Source organism: Hippopotamus amphibius, chromosome 5 (assembly GCF_030028045.1).
Source record: "Hippopotamus amphibius kiboko isolate mHipAmp2 chromosome 5, mHipAmp2.hap2, whole genome shotgun sequence".
NCBI classification, from domain to species: domain Eukaryota; kingdom Metazoa; phylum Chordata; class Mammalia; order Artiodactyla; family Hippopotamidae; genus Hippopotamus; species Hippopotamus amphibius.
Genome location: NC_080190.1, coordinates 118,510,878 through 118,530,938, shown reverse-complemented (window position 1 = coordinate 118,530,938; position 20,061 = coordinate 118,510,878). Strand labels below are relative to the sequence as shown.

At 37.3% G+C, this 20,061-nt stretch overlaps 1 protein-coding gene across 2 annotated transcripts in view; it reads left to right on the top strand.

Moving 5' to 3' along the window:
- Positions 1 to 20,061, top strand: part of DNAJC5B (DnaJ heat shock protein family (Hsp40) member C5 beta) — an 85,088-nt gene that overhangs the window by 22,320 nt on the left and 42,707 nt on the right. For both annotated transcript variants that reach the window (XM_057735679.1, XM_057735678.1), the window contains 2 exons: positions 12,094 to 12,212; positions 18,027 to 18,154. In XM_057735679.1, coding sequence (XP_057591662.1) covers positions 18,036 to 18,154 — 119 coding nt within the window. In that variant the 5' untranslated portion in view covers positions 12,094 to 12,212; positions 18,027 to 18,035. The remainder of the gene's footprint in view (positions 1 to 12,093; positions 12,213 to 18,026; positions 18,155 to 20,061) is intronic.

Sequence of the window (20,061 nt, the reverse complement as noted above, 5' to 3'; positions counted from 1 at the left end):
CCTAGGACTCTCTGCGCTTCCTGGACTTGGGTAGCTATTTCCTTTCCCATGTTAGGGAAGTTTTCAACTATAACCTTTTCCAATATTTTCTCAGGTCCTTTCTCTCGTCTCCTTCTGGGACCCCTATAATGCGAATGTTGGTGCGTTTAACGTTGTCCCAGAGGTCTCTTAGGTTGTCTTCAGTTCTTTTCATTCTTTTTTTCTTTATTCTTTTCTGCATCAGTGATTATCACCATTCTGTCTTCCAGGTCACTTATTCACCCTTCTGCCTCTGTTAATCTGCTATTGGTTCCTTCTAGTGCATTTTTCATTTCAGTTATTGTGTTGCATATCTGTTTGTTTGCTCTTTAATTCTTCTAGGTCTTTGGTAAACTTTTTGATCTTTGCATCCAGTCATTTTTCAAAGTCCTGGATCATCTTCACTATCATTATTCTGAATTCTTTTTCTGGAAGGGTGCCTATCTCCTCTTCATTTAGTTGTTTTTCTGGGGCTTTATCCTGTCCCTTCATCTGGTACAAAGTCCTCTGCTTTTTTATTTTCTCTGTCTTTCTGTGGCTGTGGTTTTCACTTCTGCAAGATGAAGTACTGCTGATACTGCTTGATACTGCTGTCTGCCCTCTTGTGGAGGAAGCTATCTAGGAGGCTCGTGCCTGCTTCCTCATGGGAGGGACTGATGGTGGGTAGGGCTGGGTGGGCAGAGCTCAGTAAAGCTTTAATCCGATTTGGTGGGCAGAGCTCAGTAAAACTTTAATCTGCTTGTCTGCTAATGGGTAGGGCTGTGTTCACACCTTGTTGGTTGTTTGGCCTGAGGCCACCTAGCACTGGAGCCCACAGGCTCTTTGGTGGGGCTAATGGTGGACTCTGGGAGGGCTCACGCCAATAAGCACTTCCCAAAACCCCTGCTGCCAGTGCCCCTGCCTCCTCGGTGAGCCACAGCTGCCCCCACCTTGGCAGGCAACCCTCCAACACCAGCAGGTAGGTCTGGTTCAGTCTCCTATCGGGGCACTGCTCCTTCCCCCTGGGTCCTGGTGAGCACATTTTTTTGTGTGCGCTCCAAGAGTGGAGTCTCTGTTTCTACCAGTCCTGTGGAGGTCCCGCAATCAAATCCCGCTGGCTTTCAGGGCCTGATTCTCTGGGGATTCCTCCTCCTGTTGCTGGACTCCCAGGTTGGGAAGCCTGATGTAGGGCTCAGAACCCTCACTTTAGTGGGTGGACTTCTGCAGTATAACTGTTCTCCAGTTTGTGAGTCACCCACCCAGCATTTATGGGATTTGATTGTAACACGATTGCGCCCCTCCTACCATCTCATTGCGGCTTCTCCTTTGTCTCTGGATGTGGTGTGTCTTTTTTGGTGAGCTTCAGTGTTTTTCTGTCGATGATTGTTCAGCAGTTAGTTGTAATTCCGGTCCTCTTGCAAGAGGGAGTGAGCACCTGTCCTCCTACTCTGCCATCTTAATCCTATCTCCTCGCCATTACTCCAATTTTTTTCTTGAGCTTTAAAATATACACCACCTGGCTCATTCGCCGATTGATAAGCAAGGGAATGTATCAGGCAGCAATCCCCTGGACTAAGACTGTGAACTCCTGAAGCAAACCTATCTGGTGAGTTAGAGCTTGGGCTGTGAAATCAGTCAGCCTGCCTGGTTTCAGAGCCTAGGTCCACAACTTGCTAGCTGCTGACCTTGGGCAATGCATCCAGCCTCTCCAATCTTATATTCCTCCTCTGTAAAATAAGGATATGAAAGTACCCACCTTATACATCTGTAGGTTTCCAATGAGAGAACCTAGTTAACATGCTAGTTACTATCGCCAGCACCATCGTCACCACCTCTGAAACCCTCACAACTGCCAGTGTAATGCCTTGCACTATATTCATTGCGTAGCTCATTCTACCTACTAATGAATTACAGATTTGGGATGAAATCTACCAGGATTGCTCATTAAAATTATTAAAGCACTTCCAGCATACTCTGTTCCAATTTTAGAGAGCAGAGAAAGAATGCCATCTTAACAATTGCTCAAATCCTAACCCTAGAAAATAATCATTAGATTTGTGTTTATAAAGTTCCCAGCATCATTCTTGGCAGACCTATACTAGACATTTGATAAAAGGTCTGAGAGATTAAAATGGTTCATATTTTATTACTGTTTTACAGAGAAGACACAGGTTTAAAGTGACTTGCCCAGAGTCCATAGGAAGGCTGTTTTTAGATCTATACAGAGCCAAATTTTATCTTCTGTAAATCACATGGATGCCATTATCTTCGCTAAGTGTTTTCTTAGGAAACTCAGGCAATGGAAAATTGGTCAACAAGTGCTTTCCATGTTGCTTAACTAAAGCTGTCAGGTCCAGTGAATAAGGGAACGAGTCAGTGCTGGCTCTTAATGCAGGCAGCTCTATAGAACCACCTGGAGCCCTAAAAGTGCGTGAGCCAGGCCCACTCTGCAAGATTTTGCTTTGGGATAAATCTGAGAGATGTTCCTTTGGGATAACATGAGTGGAAAATCTTTCCAATTGATTCTAGAAAGAGTTCCTATCTCGTTCTTCCCCCTTAGTCTTCTATGATTCTTTTTAAAACTGAAGTATAGTTGATTTACAATATTATATTAATTTCAGGTGTATAGCATAGAGATTCAGTATTTTTATAGATTAAAGTTCCTACAAATAATGGCTATATTTCCCTGTATTGTACAATGTATACTTGTTGCTTATTTATTTCATACATTGTAGTTTGTATCTCATAATTCCATACCCCTATCTTGCTCTTCTCCCTTTCCCTCTCCTCACTGGTAACAACTAGTTTGTTCTCTACATCTGTGAGTCTGTTCCCGCTTTGTTATATTCATTCATTTTATTTTTTTGATTTCCATATGTAAGTGATAACACAGAGTATTTATCTTTCTCTGTCTGACTTATTTCACTAAGCATAACACCCTCTATGTCCATCCATGTTGTTGCAAGTGGCAGAATTTCATTCTTTTTTACAGCTAAGTAATATACCATTCTATATGTATATATACATCACATCTTCTTTATTCATTCATCTGTTAATGGACTCTCTTAGGTTGCTTCCATGTCTTGGCTATTATAAGTAACGCTGCTATGAACATTGGGGTGTATGTATTTTTTTAGAATTAGTGTTGTTTTTTTTTGGATATATACCTAGCAGTGGAATTGCTGGGTCATATGGTACTTCTATTCTTAGTTTTTTGAGGAACCTCTATACTGTTTTCCATAGTGGCTGCACCAATTTACATTCCCACCAACAATGTAGGAGGGTTCCCTCTTCTCCACATCCTTGCCAAAATTTGTTATTTGTAGACTTTTTGATGATAGCCATTTGGACAGGTGTGAGGTGATATCTCATTGTGGTTTTAATTTGCATTTCTCTGATGATTAGCCATGTTGAGCATTTTTTTCTAGTGTCTGTAGGCCAACTTCTTTGGAAAAATGTCTATTCAGTTCTTCTGCCCATATTTTTCTTTGGGTTGTTTTTTTTGATGTTCAGTTATATGAGCTGTTTATATATTTTGGATATTAACTCATTGGTCACACCATTTGCAAATATTTTCTCCCATTCCGTAGGTTGTCTTTTCGTTTTGTCAATGGTCTTTGCTGTGCAAAAGCTTGTAAGTTTAATTAGGTCCCATTTGTTTATTTTTGCTTGTTTCTTTTGCCTTAAGAGACAGATCCAAAAAGATATTCCTGCGATTTATGTCAAAGAGTGTTTTGCTTATGTTTTCCTCTAGGAGTTTTATAGTATTTGGTCTTACACTTAGGTCTTTAATCCATTTTGAGTTTATTTTTGTGTATGGTGTTAGAGAATGTTCTAATTTCATTCTTATATATGTAGCTGACCAGTTTTCCCAGCACCACTTATTGAAGAGACTGTCTTTTATCCACTGAATATTCTTGCTTCCTTTGTCATAGATTAATTGACTATAAGTTCGTGGGTTTATTTCTGGGCTCTCTATTCTGTCCTATTGATTAACATACCTGTTTTTGTGCCAGTACCATGCTGTTTTGCTTACCATAGCTTTATAGTACAGTCTGAAGTCAGGGAGATTGATACCCTAAACTTTGTTCTTTTTTCTCAAGGTTGCTTTGGCAATTCATGGTCATTTGCAGTTCCATATAAATCTTAGGACTATTTGTTTTAATTCTGTGAAAAAATATCATGGGTATTTTGATAGAGTGCATTGTATCTGTAGATTGCTTTAGATAGTATGGCCATTTTAACAATATTAATTCTTCCAACCCAAGAACACACAATATCTTTCCATTTTCTCTGTATCGTCTTCAATTTCCTTCATCACTGTTTTACAGTTTTCAGAGTATAGATCTTTCATCTCCTTGGTTAAGTTTATTCCTAGGTATTTTATTCTTTTTGATGTGATTCTAAACAGGATTGTTTTCTTGCCTTCTCTTTCTGATAGTTCATTATTAATGTTTAGAAAAGCAACAGATTTATCAGTCTTGTATCCTGCAACTTTATTAATTCATTTATTAGTTTTAACAGTTTTTTGGTGGAGACTTTAGGGTTTTCTAGAAATAGTATCATGTCATCTGCAAATAGTCATAATTTTAGTTCTTCCCTTCCAATTTGGATGCCTTTTATTTCTTTTTTCTTATATGACTGCTGTGGCTGGCACTTTCAATACTATGTTAAATAGAAGCTGTGAGAGTGAACATTCTTATCTTGTTCCTGACTTTAGAGGAAAGGCTTTCAGCTTTTCACTGTTGAGTATGATGTTAGCTGTGGGTTTGTCATAAATGGTCTTCATTATGTTGAGATATGTTCCCTCTATACCCACTTTGATGAGAGTTTTTAACATGAATGGATGTTTTGACAAATACTTTTTCTGCATCTATTGAGATGATTGTGTGATTTTTTTTAACCCTTCCTTTTCTTAATGTGGTTATCACACTGACTGATTTGCAAATATTGGACCATCCTTGTATCCCTGGAATAAATCCCACTTGATCATGATGTGTGATCTTTTTTATATATTGTTGAATTTAGCTTACTAGTATTTTGTTGAGGATTTTTATATCTATATTCATCAGAGATACTGGCAGGTAATTTTCTTTTTTTGTAGTGTCTTTGTCTGATTTTGGTATCAGGTTAATGGTGGCCTAGTAGAATGAATTTGGGAGTGCTCCATCCTCTTCATTTTTTTGGAATAGTTTTTGAGCATGATAGGTATTAGCTCTTCTTTATATGTTTTGTAAAATTCCCCTGTAAAGCTGTCTGGTCCTTGTTTCCTGGGAGTATTTAAATTACAAATTTAATTTCACTACTAGTGATCAGTCTATTCAGATCATCTGTTTCTTTCTGATTCAGTCTTAGAGAGTTGTAGGTTTCTAGAAATTTGTCTATTTCGTCTAGGCTGTCCAATTTTTGGAATATAACTGTTCATAGTATTCTCCTATGATATTTTGTACCACTGTGGTATTGGTTGCTATTTTTCCTCTTTCATTTCTTATTTTGTTTATTGGGGTCCTCTCTCTTTTCTTGATGAAACTGGCTAAAGATTTATCAATTTTATTAAAAAAAAAAAACAAAACCTGTTGGTTTCACTGATCTTTTGTTTTTTTGGTCTCTATTTTATTTCCTCTCTAGTCTTCGTTATTTCCTTCCTTCTGCTGACTTTGGGTTTTCTTTCTCTTTTTCTTATTCTTTTAGATGGTAGGTTAAGTTGTTTACTTGAGATTTTTCTTGTTTTTTGAGGTAGGCCTGTATCACCATAAACTTCCTTCTTAGAATTGCTTTTGCTGTACCCCATAGATTTTGGAAAGTTGTGTGTCCTCTGTTTCCATTTTCATTTGTCTTGAGATATTTTCTGATTTATTTCCTCTTTGATGTCTTCACTGATTCACTGGTTTTTTTAGTAGTGTGCTGTTTAGTCTACATGCTTTTCCCATTTTTCTTCCTGCAATTGATTTCTAGTTTCATACTGTTTTGGTCAGAAAAAATGCTTGATTTAATTTTTATCCTCTAAAATTTGTTGAGACTTATTTGGTGGCCTAGCATGTGACCCATCATGGAGAATGTTCCACATGCACTTGAAAAGGATGTGTATTGTGCTGTTTTTAGATGGAATGTAGATATCTATTAAATATAACTGGTCTAATATCATTTAAGATCACTGTTTCCTTATTGATTTTCTGTCTGGATGGTCTGTCCATTGATGCAAGTGAGGTGTTAAAGTCCCCTACTATTATTGTGTTTTTGCCCATTTCTCCTTTTGTGTCTATTAATATTTGCTTTATATATTTAGGTGCTTCTGTATGAGGTACATATATGCTGATAAGTGTTATATGTTCTTCTTGTATTGATCCCTTTATCATTATATAATGCTCTTATTTATCTTTTGTTATAAACTTTGTTTTAAAGTCTGCTTATTTCTGATATGAGTATCGCTACCCTTACTTTCTTGTCATTTCCATTTGCATGAAGTATCTTTTCTCCATCCTCTCACTTTCAATCTGTGTGTGTCTTTATTTCTGAAGTGAGTCTCTTGTAAGATGGATCTTGTCCCCCCCTTCCCCCCTTCAATCAGCCACCCTATGCCTTTTTACTTTATTTATTTTTTGGCTGCATTGGGTCTTTTTTGCTGTGCGTGGGCTTTCTCTAGTTGTGGCGAGAGGGGGCTACTCTTCATTGCAGTGTGTGGGCTTCTCAGTGCAGTGGCTTCTCTCGTTGCAGAGCATAGGTTCTTGGTGCACAGGCTTCAGTAGTTGTGGTTCATGGGCTCAGTAGTTGTGGCTCGTGGGGTCCAGAGCACAGGCTTGGTACGTGCAGGCTTAGTTGCTCAGCAGCATGTGGGATCTTCTGGGATCTTCTCAGACCAGGGCTTGAACCTGTGTCCCCTGCATTGGCAGGTGGATTCTTAACCACTGTGCCACCAGGGAAGTCCCCACCCTATGTCTTTTTGATTGAAACATTTAGTCCATTGACATTCAAAATGATTATTGATAGGTATGTACTTATTGCCATTTTGCTACTTCTTTCTGGTTGTTTTCGTAGTTCTTTTCTGTTCTTTACTTCTTCTAGTTTCTTCTCTTGTGGTTTAATAATTTTCTTTAGTGGTATGCTTGTTTTCCTCTCTCTCTAGTTTTTTTATATCTATTTTAGGTTTTTGATTTGTGGCTACTGTCCACCTTAGCATTCTATGATTCTATGCTTTCTTCATATTTATAGATTTAGGTACACTAAAGTTTCACCCCCTTTGTAACCTCTTCTTAAAAGGGACATTTTTAACTTTGGAAAATTATGAAACAATAGGAATTAACCAATTTGCATTCTGAAACATAAACACTTGAGTAAATAGAATACACAGGGAAAATTAGCATGCAATGCCCCCACCCCACCCCCACCCACCCACCCACACACACACACTTCTCTCTCTAATTTTCCAACTTGCAGAAAGGCCAGATTGGTTCAATCTTGGAATGTTTTCTAAATTCTCCTCTTCAAACTTCAGTGATTACACTGGCAATGCTTTTACACTACATTTAGTGCGTTTTGCATCAAGGAGTTATTTATGTGCTTACCATGAGTTATCTTCTTTTACAAACATCATTTGAAGCTCATCATTTCTAGAAAGCCTCACCTGTTTAAGTGATTCCATTAACCTCTGGCTGTATCTTTAGATCATATATCAGAAACCATATATGTATAGGCATGTGCTGACATCCTATGTATTACAGCACACATCAGCATACTCTTTTATTTCTTCAATTTAAGTGCCCAGCGTCATTGGATATACTCTTCCACCTGCCTAGAATATATTTGCTTCTACAAACAACCCCTTCATCTAGTTCTTTTCAGATATCTGCTTGGTTGTTTTTGCTCAGGGAAGCTTTTACTGATCTTCCTCTGCTCCACTGATTTACATGGTCTTGTAGCATCTCTCCAAAGTCTTACTTTTATACTTATTTGCACCATCATTTGATTAATATCTGTCTCTATTGGTAGGCTTTAACTCTGTAAACCAAAAACCCGAAGTCTGTATTTGGTTTTGTTTACCAGGATATTTCTAGCATTTAGCCCAATGCCTGGACCTAGTAGGTAACCAACTGTTGAAGGACTAGATGAATAAGAAACTATATTTTCTCTCTGAAAAATAGCTACAGTTCTACTTCACCTAAGAATTTTGCAATACTTAAAAAAAATTATAAATGTGTGGTTTATTCAATGTTAAAAAAATTAAAAGAAATGAATAAAGAAGACAGTGGTTAGTTGTGTAAAAATAATGGATTTTACTAAAAATATTTATTAAACTGAATTTGACTCTTTAAACCACAATTTTAAAAAATGTCACCCATAATCTCACCATACAGCAACTATTTTCATTTCATCAAAGGATACTGTCCTTCTAATTAAACTTAAAAGTTTTTGCATAGCAAAGGAAACCATAAGCAAAATGAAAAGACAACCTATGGACTGGGAGAAAATATTTGCAAACAATGCTACTGACAAGGGCTTAATTTCCAAAATATACAAACAGCTCATACAGCTTAACACCTAAAAACAAACAACCCAATCACAAAATGGGCAGAAGACATATATAGACATTTCCCCAAAGAAGACATTCAGATGTCCAACAGGCACATGAAAAGATGCTCAATATTGCCAATTACTAGAGAAATGCAAATCAAAACTACAATGAAGTATCACTTCACACCAGTCAGAATGGCCATCATTAATCTACAAACAATAAATGCTGGAGAGGGTGTGGAGAAAAGGGAACCCTCCCACACTCTTGGTGCAAATGTAAATTGATGCAGCCACTATGGAGAACAGTACAGACGTTCCTTAAAAAATTAAAGTTACCATACGATCCTGCAATCCCACTCTTGGGCATGTATCCAGAGAAAACTCTAATTCGAAAAGATACATGCACCCCAATGTTTACAACAGCACTATTTACAATAGCCAAGACATGTAAACAACCTAAATGTCCATTGACAGATGAATGGATAAAGAAGATGTGGCGCATATATATATATATGAATGAAATAATGTCATTTGCAGCAACACGAATGGACCTAGAGATTATCATATCAAGTGAAGTAAGTCAGACAGCAAAAGACATGTATCATATGATATCACTTATATGCAGAATCTAAGAAACATAGAAAACAAACTTATGGTTATCACAGGGAATAGCGGGGTTGGTGGGGGAGAGATAAATTAGGAGTTTGGGATTAACATATACATACTACTATATATAAAACAGATAGACCACAAGGACCTACTGTATCGCACAGGGAACTATACTCAGTATCTTGTAATAACCTATAATTGAAAAGAATCTGAAAAAGAATACATACACACATATATGTATGTATACATATATACACAAAAATATATAACTGAATCACTATGCTGTACACTTGAAACTAACACAACATTGTAAATTAACCATACTTCAACTTTTTTTATTTTAAAGGATATTGTCCTTAAGCTGAAGTGACACTGGAAATTGGGTATTTAGTTCTAAATGTCTTTAGTCCCCCCACCCCCACCCCATTTCTTTGCATGGTGATGGGCTGCTTCCTAAACTCTGGCTGGAAATCAGGATCTATGAGAAATAGCCTTTATATCTGAAAAAACCAACACTATCTAGAGGTGAGAGTGCTCTGAAATGTTCACACAAAATAGCACTAGGATTTGCTACCTGTCATACTAAGCAGTAAACTTAAACACTACCTTCAACTTCAGGAGCCAGACCTCATTTTGCAAAATTCAGGAGTAAACACCTGTCTCATTTAAGACTTTTTCAGTCTGTAGGATCTTAATCAAAATCATAGGGAACTATTCTTTCATGTGACCTTTTATCTTGTATGAGTTTGAGCATTGTTTTAACAAGAAATTCTAATTCTTTTTTTTTGGCTGTGCCATGCAGCATGTGGGATCTTAGTTCCCTGACCAGGGATAAAACCCATGCCCCCTGCAATGGAAGCACGGAGTCTTAACCACTGACTGCCAGGGAAGTCTCAAGAAATCCCTAATTCTTAAAACTACCTCAATCACCACTGTGACTCAGTGGTCTCTTAACTAAGATTTGGGTAAAATGTTCAGATATGAAAATGGTTGAATTAATGTAGCAAGAAATTACAGTTTCCCTGTCATTAATGTTAAATGGTCCTTCCAGTAATTTTAAAGCAATTGATGAGTACTAGCCTTAGACTGAAGGAAAATAAAATTTAAAAGAATGCACCTTGACCCTGAATAGCCAAAGCAACCTTGAAAAAGAACAACAAAGCTGGAGGCATCATGCTCCCTGACTATATTCTAATGTTACAGTAATCAAAATAGTATGGTATTGGCATAAAAGCAGACACACAGATCAATGGAACAGAATACAGAGCCCAGAAATAAAGCCATGCTCATATGGTCAATTAATCTATGACAAAGGAGCCAAGAACATACACTGGGGAGAGAACAGTGTCTTCAATAAATGGTGTTGGGAGAACTGGACAGCCACATGCAAAAGAATGAAACTGGACCACTATCTTATACTATACACGAAAATCAACTCAAAATGGATTAAAAACTTGAAGGTAAGACCTGAAACCATAAAACTCCTGGAAGAAAATATAGGTGGTAAGCACCTTCACATCAGTGTTGGCAATGATGTTTTGGATTTGACATCAAAAGCAAATGCAATTAAAGCAAAAATAAACAAGTGGGAGTACATCAAACTAAAAACCTTCTGCACAGCAAAGAACACCATCAACAAAATGAAAAGGCAAATGGGGGAAAGTATTTGCAACTCATATATCTCATAATGGGTTAATATCTAAAATACATAAAAAATTCATACAAATCAATAGCGAAAAAGCAAGCAATCCAAACAAAAAATGGGTAGAGGATCTGAATAGGTATTTTTCCAAAGAAGACATACAGATGGCCAACAAGTACATGAAAAGGTGCTCGACATCACTAGTCATCAGGGAAAGGCAAGTCACAATCACAGTAAGATATCATTTCACATCTGTCCAAATGGCTATCATCAAAGTCTACAAATAACAAGTGTTGACGAAAATGTGGAGAAAATGGAGCCCTTTGCGCACTGTTAATAAGAATGTAAATTGGGGCAGCAACTACGGAAAACAGTACAGAGGTTCCTCAAAAAAATGAAAAACAGAACCACCATATAATTCAGCAATTTCACTTCTGGGTATTTATCCAAAGAGAACAAAAACATTAACTCAAAAAAATACCTGCACCCCCATGTTCACTGCATCATTATTTACAATAGCCAAGGTATGGAAATAACCTAAGTATATATCATGGATGAATGGATAAAGAAAATGTGGTATATATCACTTAGCCACAAAAAAAGAAGGAAATCTTGCCATTAAAGACAACATGGATGGACTTTGAGGATATCATGCTAAGTGAAATCAGACAAAGACAAATACCACATAATCTCACTAATATTTGGAATCAAAAAAAAAAAAATAAAAGAACACCTGAGCTCACAGATACAGAGAAAAGACTGGTGGCTGCCATAAGCAGAGCGGGGGTGTAGGGGGTGTGGTGGTGGCAATGGGTGGGTGAAATGGGTGAAAGTGGTCAAAAGGTACAAACTTCTAGCTATAAAATGACTCATGGGGATGTAATGTACAGTATAGTGACTGTAGTTAATAATACTGTATTGCGTGTTTGAAAGTTTCCAAGAGAGTAGATCTTAAAAGTTTTCATCACAAGAAAAAAAATTTGTAACTATGTATGGTGATGGACGTTAACTAGACTTACCGTGGTGATCTTTTAGCAATATATACAAATACTGAATCATTACACTGTACACCTGAAACTAATTAAATATGTCAACTATATCTCAATAAAAAAATAAATAAAAGAACCCACTTTGCATGTCAGGAGATAGCACATTTTCTTGATTGAAAGTTCTGGTGGAAACCTGGAAGCAGGTCCACAGCAACATTTGGTTGAGCCAAGCACCAGCTGAGTAATGATCAAATTAGATGTAGCATGTATTTTGGTATCACTGGATGCCTTGTAATGGCAACCTTTACAGTCATGCATGTTTCATTCTCTCTTTGTTATGTTTTCCAGAGGGATAACCAATTGGCTGATAGATAACAAATCAAAAGTAACTCGACACCATTGACCTGCTTAAGCTCGCATGGGAACGATGGAAAGAAGCAGCCGTTTACTTTTAAAGAGTGAAACAGGTATGAAACAGCTCCTTTTGCTGTTGCCTTTCTTTATTTCTTTGCACACCTATTTCCAGACTGGGTGAAAACGGCAAGTTGTTCCTGTTTGACAACACAGAGTTGGAGTTATAGGAACAGGTACTGTGGGTTATTTGTAACATTCCCAAGTTGTCTCGTCTTCAGGTTGCTATTTATATAAGTACCAGTGCAGTCAAGAGGTAATTATTTTTCAATAGCAAACTGTAATCACGCTAGGGAGAATTATTACTTTAAAACACAGGGTTAGCATTTTGGATGTGTGTTTAGCTTTAAGATACAACGCTCTTCGAATAAGATCTTGCTCCATTAAATAGATTTGTATAGAGGAATTACAGAAGTAATAAGAAAATGGTAAAACATGTTGGTTTCTCCAATCACAGCCATCAAAAGTGTTTTTGCTGTTTAATGATCTAATCTCCCAGGCTCACATTCATTTTCTCAGCCATGAAGGGACCCTGCCAAGAAAGGCGTAGTTTGATTTTTTTTTCCTTCTTCAGAATTCACATAATAGATAGAGGTGAAGCTTCTTTTACTCTGAAGGAAACATTTCATGTCAACATGAAAAATTTAGAACAGAATGTGAGTTAGAACCTTGAAAATATGTGCTTATTTTGAACTGGACGTCCATCACCATTGGAGTGCTGAACCTTCTTTCAATTATTTCTTTATCAAGAGACAGGTAAGCTGTATGTAGTTTGGTAGTGACTGTTTAGTGGTCATTGATTTAAGAAATTATGATATTAATGGATTGTAATGCAGCTAGAAAGTAACTTAAGTTCAGATGATTAAGTGTCATGTACTTATCATGATCAAAGTTAAATTACTTAATAACTTTGCATAGCATTTTTCCCTTGATTGGATAGTATAGATGAGAGACTATGAATAAATAATAAAGACTTGAATTTTGCATAGGAATATTAGCATTCAAAAGGCTACAGAGAAAGAACTAATAAAATTATATTTTACACAGGGAATTAAACAAGGGTATGACTCCATTATTTAAGTTTAAGGAGAGTTTTTAGGAGACGTTTTGACTATTGCCCTGTAGTTAGTATGTTCTCGGCATAATGTCTTTATTTTCACATGTTAAAACAACTAAGGGTTTCAATGTATTACTCTATTGAATTTGACACTAAATGTCATCTACATTAATAATATATGAAGAGTCTGGTTTCTAGCTCAGCAAGGGCACAGAAAAATAGCAGGCTGTTGCTTGACACACAGAAAGCAACCCTATAGTCTTTGGGTTCCTTTATATTTCAGTTTGTAGAGTCAGCCAACTACTAACAACATTGACCAACTATTGATCAACTATCTTTTTCTTGTGTTCTAATACTGATGTAATTTTTTAAGTACCTCAATTAAGAGATGTTGATGTTGTAGTCTAAAAGGAAATATTTTGATCTTTGGGGAATAGGGCAAATAAGGTAAAATAGAAAATAAACAAATTCCAAACTCTCTGTAACAACCCATTCTGAATATTATTCAATCCACAACATAAAGCAAGTCAGCTATGGATTTCACTTAGCGGGAACAGATTACAGCGTGATTAAATTTCCAAATAAAGAGATGATTTGAAAAAATACATAAACCAAAGGAATAGCCAGTTACCACGTCTTCTTGGGTTTGCGTTTCTATGTACAGAACTATTTGAAAGATGGAATCTGCCTTCTTTTTCCACTGGGGAGAGCAGTATGTAAAGGGACGGCTGTGGAGCAGGGAAGGATGAATCCCAGATTCACAACTCCAGCCCCCAAGTGACCCCCCACTTCTTGTTCCTCACCTGGAATAACTTTAGGAGGCAGTCTTGGAAAAAAAAATCCCAGTCAAAATTGGGAAACTGTGCATGCTTGTGCCTTGTTGAAACTGATTTTAGGACAATCTGTTGATTTACATGAGTCAGGACATCTCTCTTATTTCATGAGATAAATGATGAAGAATGAATACATTTTATTCCCTCAAATTGAAACTGTTTCTTTTGAATGCTGAATATAGAGAAAAATAAAGGTAACTATTTGCCATACTTTTATTTCTTCCTAGGTCTCTTGAATAGCTCTGCATAAACTTTCTTTATGAAAACACCTTGACCCAGATTTATCACTGCTTCTTTTATCCATACTAGTAATGTCTATACAATATATCTGAATCTGTTTGGTTTGGATACCTTAGTATGTGTGTGTGTGTGTATACGTGTATATATATATATCATTGTTATTTCCCTGAAGTATTCATTCTCAAGTACCTGCAAGCACTTTCAATATAAAAGAAGAGTAGGTTGCAGTGATTTAAGAAAAATCCACAATGGATTAGCCTGGCTTAAAGGTGCTCAGGGAACTACTACTGGTGTTTAATTGAGGTACATGACACTAGGGAGTGTTGGCTGACAGTGACCAGAATCTATTTATAGCTAAAACATGCTCAAAAGAAAACAATGTATATAAATTTGTGTATAGGGAGGAATTTTATTGGCTCAATCCAAAGAAGGGTTGATTGACAAACTGTGGGAGGCGACAAATTGAACAGGTACCTGAAAACAACTGGAAGCAGGGGACTGAATCCCACTGAGGCTCTCTCTCCATCTCTTGCCACTGCTCTTCTTGTGCAGGTCTGTTTCAATCTCTCTCATTTCAGGCCAGCCAACAACACCCAAATTTTATATTTTACAGTTTTTACCATCTGAGAGATTGTTATACAACCCCCCCCCCCAAAAAAAAAAAAAATCTTAGGGAGGACTCTAGTTGACTTGGCTTGGGTAAGGTTTCCACTCCTGGTCTACTCAACTGAGATCAGGTAAGACTGAGGCAGGTCTTAGGAGAAGCTTATGCTGCAGTGCAGAAGGAGGAAAAAGGAGAGCTAATAGGTGAATAGTAAAGTTGTTTACTACAATGATCTCTTGTCAGAATGCCCCAAAAGGCATTTGTTAATGTTGGCTTAGATGACCTCTAACTCCATATTCTATGACCCTAGGATTTGAATCATTATGTTGATATATACTTAGTGACTTTGGGGATCTTGCTACCCAGCGAGACCTTAACATCTCAGAGACAAGTATGATGACTGTGGTCCTATTCCTTGCCCACCAAGCCACAGAAATCCCTACTTTACAAATCCCATTCATTCATGGCATTTAGCGTGACTAGTGAGAAGCCTGCCTGCCAGTTGCCTCCGTTACTGGGAACAATTAGGTGGAAGTGTAAGGCTGAGAATCAGTATCCTGAGCATATGTATGTGGTGGCGGCAGGAGACAGGGGACAGGAAAGGAAATAGGGAGGGTGTCAGTTACTCAGGCAATTTTTCCTTCAATTGTGAATACTCAGCTGGGCTGTGGTTCCAAGATAGGGCTGAGTTGCAGAACTGGAACACAGGGATGAATGACTGAGCCTCAAGTCTTGAATTATTTACTTGCTAGGGAAATTGTGATGGGTAGGTGAGAAAGGTAAGGTAGAGCAGTAATGAAAATAAGTGCCATGGTTTACTGAGTGTTGCCAGTCAGTATGGACATCTGTTAGATTTTGTTTTGTGGCAGGCAAAATTAGGATTTCTCCTCCTCTTGTCCTTGTGTGAACCAGATATTTGGGACTAGGGCTCCTCTGGCCTCCAGAAGCTCCACTTTCATGGAAGGCTAATTGAGGAGGAGACCACACAGTCATGCCACAAGATGAGATTTTATCCTTGTGTTGTCCTCAGTTAAGTCAGTTTTTTCCTCAGTGCCTTCAGGGCTGCAGGATTTTTGTCTGGGGTCTGACTTTCTTCAGCACTGGCTTCCTTTTCTTCCCTTAAGAAGCTAAATGCTCACAAAAACATCTTGAAGCTCTTCACATTGTTCTTCTTAATTGAATTACTTAGGACTACAAGCACTCACTGTGCCATGATGGGGTCTTAGCAGCCTCTAAGACCACCCTAACCCACCAGGTAACATCCAGAAGGCTCTGCTCTTACCTGTGTTGGTCCAGTCATTAATCTAGTGGGAGCAGAGCTCGAAGGTTGGCTTCAACCAAGCCCACCTACCACTGGGATGTGCCCATTTGGGTCTGCTGCTGCCACTGTTGTCACCAGGGATTCCTTGTGTTGAACACAAGTATCTCCACAGCCCTGACGCCTTCTCCTGAGCCCTGGAATATTCATTCATTCACATTCATTCACCCTTACAGCACTTGCTGCACAAAACCCAAAGCCCAGAGACAGACAATAATTTTCAAGGAAATTCTGGTCAGAGGAGCTTGCAATCTAAGTAGTTTATTTTTTCTTGTTTTGTTTTTGTGAGAAAACATAACATAAAGTTTACTATTTTAACTGCTTTTAAGTGTACAATTTAATGACATGAAGTAAAATCACAGTGATATTTAACCATCACAACTATCTACTTTCAGCACTTTTTCATCAACCCAAACAGGAACTTTGTACCCATTAAGCATTAACTTCCCATTTCCCATTTTCCCCTTACTCCCCCCACCCCCCACTGCCTCTGGTAATCTCTATTCTACTTTCTGTCTCTATGAATATGCCTATTCAAGGTATTCATATAGGAGGAATCATATACAATATTTGTCCTTTTGTGACTGGCTTATTTCACTTAGGTAATGCTTTCAAGGTTTCTCTTGTAGCATGTGTCAGAATTCCATTTCTTTTTATAGCTTAGTAATATTTCATTGTATGTACACACCACATTTTCATTTTATCTGGCTTTTATGAATAATGAATAATGCTGCTCTGAGCACTGGTATTTGTTTTTTAATATATTAACTCATTAATTCTTACAACAGCTCTATGAGTTTAGGCATATTTTCATCTCCAGTTTATAGACAGGAATGGTCATGCAGCTGGTCATGGCAAGGCCAATATTCCAACCCAGAGGGTCTGACTACAGTACACTCTGACTTACACACTGTGCCTCCTTTAATAAAAATAGTTCTTTGAAGTTACTATGTCCTGGGTACATTATACACATTATTTTTAAATCCTAAAGATATCCTTATGATTTGGGCTTTATTATCGTTATATTACAAGTGAAGACATTAAGGCTTTGGCAAGGCTAAGTGGTGGATGCAGGTATGCCCCCAGTGTGCTTGCTGGCTTCTCTGTGCTTCCGTGCTACAGCAGAGCACAGCAGGAAGATGGCTGCTTGGGACTTGAGATAGCACAGCCCTTTCTGTACAGACCACAGGGAAAGTAGCTATCTTAGGTGCAGAACCCATGAGCTCTGTGGGGTGGGGGTGGGGGGTGGACTTGGTATCCCACAGCTGCAGAGAAGGTCTAACCAGGCTCCCAGATGGGACCAGGAATTTTTTTTTGGGGGGGAGGGGGGATACTTACGAAAAGTTGGTTTTTTGCTTTTTGGTGTCTTGTTTTGTTTTTAAACTCATACTCTAACAATGGCTAAGCCAATAGAGTCAAAGTAAAATTGATTACTTTCCACTGCTGGCTAAATTTGGAAAAGATACAAAAAAGGAGTTATGCAAATTCTGACCAAAAAAATCTACATATGCCTGACCTGGGAGGATTGATTTTTAACAATTCTGAGTTAGCTGGATGTTTAGATAACATTTTGCTTCTATTTAGCCATGTGGACAAAGCCAGATTCCATTTGCATGGCTGCCTGTAGCCTTTAAAACCCTGACTAGAAGCTCTAGTGTTGGCTTTTCTAACCCTTTTCTCCCCTCCTTCTGCAGCTGGCACAAAGATGTACTTCAGATAGTCATTTTACAAAAGGTCACAAATGAACTATCTTCCCTTTAGAGAGTGGGATCCGGTATGCATAACCTTCATGCCTATTTCCCCTCTTTGGTTTTGCAGCTTGAGAAAATGGCATGTAACATACCTAACCAAAGAGAGCGGACTATGTCAACATCTGGAGAAGCTCTATATGAAATTCTTGGTCTGCATAAGGGAGCATCAAATGAAGAAATTAAGAAAACCTACAGGTACAGAGGAAGTTCAAAGGCGACATTTCTTGTACTACTAGTGATAGTTATTTTGTGATTGGCGAGTGCCTCCAATTAAAGACTTAAGCTTCCTGTTGAGACCTGGTAATCAGAGTTTTGGAACTCATGTTCCATTCCCTATTCTACAGCACAGGCAATTGGGAATGGACAGGCATGACACTGATTTTATGAAAGAATTCTCTTGTGATGCTGGGCCTTAGGAAAGAGTAGCCTGTGTTCAGAGGCTTGCATTGTTAGTGGGAGAGAGAGAAAGACAGACAGACAGACAGACAGACAGATAGACAGACACACACACACACACACTGTGAATGACCAGGACTTGTGATTTAACCCTCATGAGATAGCATCACCAAATCTGGTGGAGGGATTTTAAAAAATAAATAAAGGGGGGGGAAGGGGGCTTTTTGCAGTTGCTGTATGTATTGTGCTATGTTTTTCAAGTCTTCAATTTTGATCTTTCGTATCAGATCTAGCTACAAGTTAGCTATATTTGGGAAAAACTGAAATATCTTTTTCTTCAAAGCACCAAGGAATTTTTTAAAGGATTAAGTAAAAAAAAATTACTTATTGTGCAAAATTTGGAAATGACTAAAAGTGAAGATAATAACATTTATCCTCTAGTGATAATTATCTTTGATTTTTCCTTCTAGTCTTTTTAAAAAAAATCTAGATAAGACATTTTACATTCAAATTGGATTTATCTATATTCTCTAACTAGCTTTCTTTTTCTTTTTTTGTCTTGTCCCACTTTATTTTTAATTTTTTAAAATTTTTATACAAATTTTAAAGGTTACTTTCCATTTAGTTATTAGAAAATATTGGCTATATTCCCTGTGCTGTACAATACATCCTTGAGCCTATCTTACACCCAAGAGTTTGTACCTCCCACTCCCCAACCACTATATTGCCCCCCCCCCCACTGGTAACCACTAGTTTGTTCTTTATATCTGTGAGTCTGCTTCTTTTATGGTATATTCACTAGTTTGTTGTATTTTTTTCATTTAAAAATTTTTTTCCAGCCTCTTGCATTCTATATTTTAGGAAAATGTAATTTTTTTCTCTCCCTTTTCAAAAAAATTTTTATTTTTATACAATTTTTAAAGGTTAATTTCCATTTACAGTTATTACAAAATATTGGCTGTGTTCCCCGTGTTGCACAATACATCCTTGAGCCTATATTATGCCCAATAGTTTGTACCTCCCACTCTCTCACCCCTATATTGGGTGCATGTATCTTTTCAAATTAGTGGTTTTGTTTTTTTTGGGTATATACCCAGGAGCGGAATTGCTGGGTCATATGGCAGTTCTATTTTTAGTTTTTTGAGAAACCTCCATACTGTTTTCCACAGTGGCTGCACCAATTTACATTCCCACCAACTAACTAGCTTTCCTTTTAACAAGGTTCTATCATGAAAATATTTCAGTGCTATTTAATACTGTGATTTTTAATGCCTGCAGCCTACGGCTATTCCGTGACTTAATTTACAAGCTATTTTTTAACATGTAAATTCTTTTAATTTTCCCTATACTTAATATTCTTGTACATAAATGATGATGCATATTTCCAATTATTTGTTAATTTATTGAGGAATAAAGCTGTGACTTTAGAAGAAAATGAATCAAAATACAAATGAAAGTTTCAGATTTTAATCAATTACTTCTTGATTTGGCCTTGAATCAGGTTTCAAAACCTTTTTTTTTTTGTTCATTTGTTTTTTGCTATATGGAAATTTGCAATTTTTAAGTAGGCAAATTTGTTACTCATTTCCTTTATGGCTTTTGTTTTATCTGTCATGATTAAAAAGCCTCTCCCGATTACAATATTATAAAAATACTAACCATTATCTTCTTCTAGTACATTTATGATTTTGCTTTTATATTAAATC